This window comes from Elephantulus edwardii, unplaced genomic scaffold (genome assembly GCF_000299155.1).
Source record: "Elephantulus edwardii isolate Elephantulus edwardi_28Jun2011 unplaced genomic scaffold, EleEdw1.0 scaffold00223, whole genome shotgun sequence".
Taxonomy (NCBI): Eukaryota; Metazoa; Chordata; class Mammalia; order Macroscelidea; family Macroscelididae; genus Elephantulus; species Elephantulus edwardii.
Genome location: NW_006399973.1, coordinates 2,964,439 through 2,969,245, shown reverse-complemented (window position 1 = coordinate 2,969,245; position 4,807 = coordinate 2,964,439). Strand labels below are relative to the sequence as shown.

The 4,807-nt window shown below is 42.9% G+C and overlaps 1 protein-coding gene across 2 annotated transcripts in view; it reads left to right on the top strand.

Annotated features, from left to right (window-relative positions):
* The first annotated feature begins 1,024 nt into the window (after positions 1-1,024).
* ADAM17 (ADAM metallopeptidase domain 17) overlaps positions 1,025-4,807 on the top strand; it is a 74,263-nt gene continuing 70,480 nt past the window's right edge. Inside the window, exon 1 of one of the 2 annotated variants that reach the window (XM_006898203.1) lies at positions 1,025-1,297. In XM_006898203.1, coding sequence (XP_006898265.1) covers positions 1,201-1,297 — 97 coding nt within the window. In that variant the 5' untranslated portion in view covers positions 1,025-1,200. The remainder of the gene's footprint in view (positions 1,298-4,807) is intronic. The other variant, XM_006898204.1, reaches the window with a different exon arrangement.

Genomic DNA, 4,807 nt, shown 5'->3' with positions numbered 1-4,807 from the left:
CATCCATCCTGATGCTGCCAATTGGTCCAGTGGTGAGAATCTTCGTCTTCTTGACATGGAGCCTCAATCCATATTGGAGGCTGCAGTCCTTTACCTTCTGCAGCAGGTGCTTCAGGTCCTCTTCAGTTTCAGCAAGCAGGGTTGTGTCATCTGCATAACGCAGATTGTTGATAAATTGTCTTGCTTAGTAGTATACAACTCAGAAAGCTGAAATAATGCTAAGGACGGAAAAACAACAACATCCACTAAGGAGTGACCGTAATTTGAAGACGGTTAAATGATTCGATCACTTGTACTCTCAAATTGGGATCTCGATCTAGGATTCTAGTTCACAGAAACTGCATTGCTTATAGAGATCAATGAGAACATGTGTATTAAACAAGCTCTTTTTCCTGCTGTCTCTTTCATGAAAATGGAATTATGGTGGGATTTGCTAAAATGTGTCAGGTAGTCAAACACCGAAATCCTGAAAGTCCAGGTAAAATAACGTTTATCTTGCTAAGTATGTGTTTCAAGCTCGGATTAGGCTGGTAGGAACCAGTCCTCGTTTCCAGAGGAGCACCGGGTTGGATTCATTAAAATTATGTCTCGCTTAGAAGAAAGTACTTGGCAGAGAAAGCAGAGGCGTCTGGCGACAGTGAGCTAGTTGCCGAATCTGAGAGCGAGTTTTACCGATCACCTAATAAAACAGTTGACAAGACTCCTAACCAGACATGGGGGGCAAGAAGAAAGCGGCGGTAAAGGCCTCCCTGGGCCTAGTTATCAGCTCCCTCCATGCCTCTCTGCGGTCACCTGGGGACAGAAGGCCTGGCCGGGCTGGGTCGACTCAGGACGCTGTGGCGCTCCGTCCAGGAGGGGGCGGAGAGCAAGATGGCGGAAGCGCCAGAGCCCGCCCCGGAGAGGCGACAGCCGGCGGAGGGAATCCCGACATGCCGCGCGGAGCCAGGCTTCCGGCTGTGGGCGGTGCGGGGGGCGGCGGCGGGAGGAAGTGGGCTGAGCCGGGCTCGCTGATCGCTCTTGCACTTCCGGGGGCCTCGAACCTGCTTTTGTACATTCCCAATAGGTGGCGCGGAAGGGGAAAGAGGTTTCGGGGGCCGGTCGGGGCGGATCCTCTCCTGCCTACCTCATGTGAGCAGTTTCTTGAGCCCCCGTGAGACGAAAGCTGTTCCGAGAGGTGGAGCCGGTGACCGGGCCTGGACCATGAGGCAGTGTCTCTTCTTCCTGACCAGTTGGGTTCCTTACGTGCTGGCGCCGCGACCTCTGGTAGACCCAGGCCATGACTCCCTACAGCGACTCGGTAAAGACCCGGGAAAGTTGGTTTAGATAGAGCTTGCTACTTTGAGAGGAAGAGCTGGGGAGCAGCGTCTATCAGGTGTTTGGGGGCGGAGTATTGGATGATACTACTCCTTAACTTTTCTGTGTGAAGGTGTGAAGGGGGGTGTGGCTGAGTTTAGGGAAAGAATAAAGTAGTTGACGTTGAAATGGTCCTGGAGTGGTCTCCGATAGTGACTAGGGCAAGGAATAGATGTGCACTCAGGAATTGGGGAACGGACATGGTTTGGGGAAAGATGCTCGTGTTTTATCAGAGAGGTGTTGTAAAGATCCCGATATGGGACATACCTATATCGTGTGTTCTACTAAAAGACTCACCTGGAACGTTAGGATGTGGATAATGCTCCAGAGCTCTTCCTGGCCCTTTAGGAGCGAAGTGAATGTCTGCTATGCAGAAATCTGGTTGGAAGGCGGTGACGGGAGAACGTGCCGTGAAGGTGCATTTTGCAAACATTATAAGCACATTGTTAGTTATTGAAATTGTTGCGTATTGAGAGTGGTCATGGCGGTATTAAAACTTGTCAGTCCAACTCATGATACTGTTACTGTGAAAGTGCACCTTGTATGTTTAGACAAAGAAGTTGTCAGAGATGAAAAGTTTTGAGCTTAGAAACTAGTGGGCGCCTATTAGATTTTGTAGACCGATTTTATTTTAAGGATGGACGTACATTTAGAGATATTAGGTGAAAGACAACGTTTGTTTAAACTTAGGGTTTGTTACGGCCTTTTCTGTTTCTGACGTTGACATGGAATACAGTTTAAAACTCATTGCCATCAGATTTGAACCAACCCGTAACTGACTTTCCCTTCGATTTCTGAGGCTGTAAATTAACGGGAGGCGATTTCCCATCTTTCTCTTGAACATCTACTGGTATATTTGAACTGCTGGAGACTCGGTCTTTAGATTAGGCATCCCCTCAACTCCCTGTGACCTGTTAATAAATGCATCCTCTCAACTCCCTGTGACCTGTTAATAAATATGAAACTATTTTATCTTGGTATGTGAAGTTGTAGCCTCATGATTTTTCATGGTTGTGTTTTCTCTCAAATTTCGTCATGACTCTATTTATATTACTGTGCAGATTGAGACACAGTGGGGATTTTTGGACAAGGGTTTTTTTTGTTTGTTTTTAATTCTCTGGTTGCCATGAGTGGGGACTAACCCAAAGGCAGGTGGTTTGAATCCATCAGCTACTGCTGGAGGATCAGCTATGAATCGATTCTGACTTGACAGTAATGAGAGTATTTTAATGGACTGAAATAGTAACTGTCTGTTAGGGGTATTAAAGGTGTTGAGCATTCTCACCTGAGCACCTGCCTTGTCTTAAATGGAAGTGAATTAAATATGTCAGCCCAGGGAGCCTGTTATTATTGTTGTGTGCTGTTGAGTTGTAACTGACCCATAGCTGACTCTCCAGTGGGTTTTCAGAAGCAGTGACTCACAGGGGAGGAGATTGCCCGTCCTTTTCCTGTGGAGCAGCTAGCGGATTTGAAATTTGGAATTACATACAGTGCAGCTTCTTACCCCTAGACCACCAGAACTCCCAAAGGAGCCTCTTAGAATGTGATAATACATGATAATAGACCAATCCACTACCGTGGAGTTTATTCTGATTCATAACTATCTTCTATGGGGATTCCAAAACTATAAATATTATAGAGAACAGACTGCCTCATGTTTCTCCAAAGGAAGGGCTGGTAGATTTGAAGTACTGACTTTTCAGCCCAGAATGTAACTCACTGTAGTAACAGGGCTCCTTAGGAGAGATGTGATAAAAAGTTAGTACAAATTGAAGAATTTTGCTGTCAAGGTGGTCAGGATTGACATAGAGGATGAGTCTGCTTTACTTTAAAATACATCTTAAAGAATAAAAATGTATTTCAAACTCACTTCCACAGAGTTCCCACTCAAAGCAATCCTCCATTGGGTTTCCAAGGCTGTATATCTTTTTTTTATTCTTTTATTCATCTCTGTTGCTTTTTTTTTTTTACTTTTTAGCATTTGCTTGCATTCATATATATTGTGTTTCATTCATGTACATTGTTTCATATAATCATTTATATACATTGTATTTTATGTAATTACCATTGATCTATGCCTATTATCCTTTTTTGATGCATTCTTTTTTATTCATTAGTTGATTTCTTTAAGGGCTGTATATCTTAACAAATGGCTACACCACCAGAGATCCTTAAAAATAAGTATCTGGAGATACAGAAATTATATTTTCATCATGCTAACACAACTGCTTCACTTATCAGTATTCTGTTCACATGTTGTGAAATTACATGATCTCTTAGGGTGGCATACAGTATAGAGGAAAAAAATAATTTCTTGATAATTTCTCGACAATATTTGAAGATCCTAAGTATTTATTGTTGCTCATTTTCTTTTGCACATGGGTGTGCAAAGGGTGGACCATGTATGCCAGAGTAATACATAGACCTACGCACTTATTAGTAAGACTTTTCTTCTGCTATTGGTTGGATCTGAATTGATGGCACAGCAACAACGGCATAAGGCTCCATGACTTATTTGAAGAACACATACAAGGGTTATACATGATACTGGAAATTGGAATAGGGATTTATATAGACATCCAGACAGATGATTTTTAAACAATACATTCTTAAACAATGTTTATAGCGTTGGAAACCCCATAGAAGGTAGTTATGAGTCAGAATAAACTCCACGGCAGTGGATTGGGGTTGTTGTCCTTGTGTACCTTAGAGTCAGAACTGACCCACAGCTGACCCTTCAGCGAGTTTTCAGAAGCTGCTAATCACATGGGAGGAGATTGCTCATCCTTCTTCCCTGGAGCAGCTAGTAGCCTTGAACCACGTGACTTTGGGATTGCAGCACAGCTACTTCCCACTAGTCTACCTGAACTCCCTGTTAGCACATTATAATGGGCTAAGGAAAGTGTTAGCAGTATTAGGGCAGTGTTGGGAGGGGTCATAAATCCTAGCCTAGGAAGGCTAGTGAAGGGTTCTTGAAGGAAGTGATACTTGAGCTGATTTTAAGGCAGATGAAGGGGGTGGTGGTGGATAAGGACACTCCGGATAGGGGTGCCTAGAGACTGTTAGAATTAAAATGAATCTTAGAGATCCTGTCTAGTTGTTGTTGTTTTGTATTGTAATTTTTTTTGTAATTAGAAAACAAACTGCGTGGTGTTTTTAATTAAACAATCAGGGAAAAGGAATTTGAGAAGCTGTAGGGAGTTGTGAAGTTCGTATAGCATTTTCTGGTTTTGACAGCTCAGCATGTAATTTGTTGCTTAACCAGACCCTATTGTTTTTTAAATTATATTTTCTCTCCATTCATTCATTGTTGCACATTTTCCTCCCTGCCCGTCCCTCCCCAGACCCTATTATTTAGATTAAGTTAGTGAACAACAATTAAGATTAGTTTCAGAGTTAGAAGAACTTATTATTTTTTATTAATCTGTTTGCCCTGTAAATATTAATAAAAATT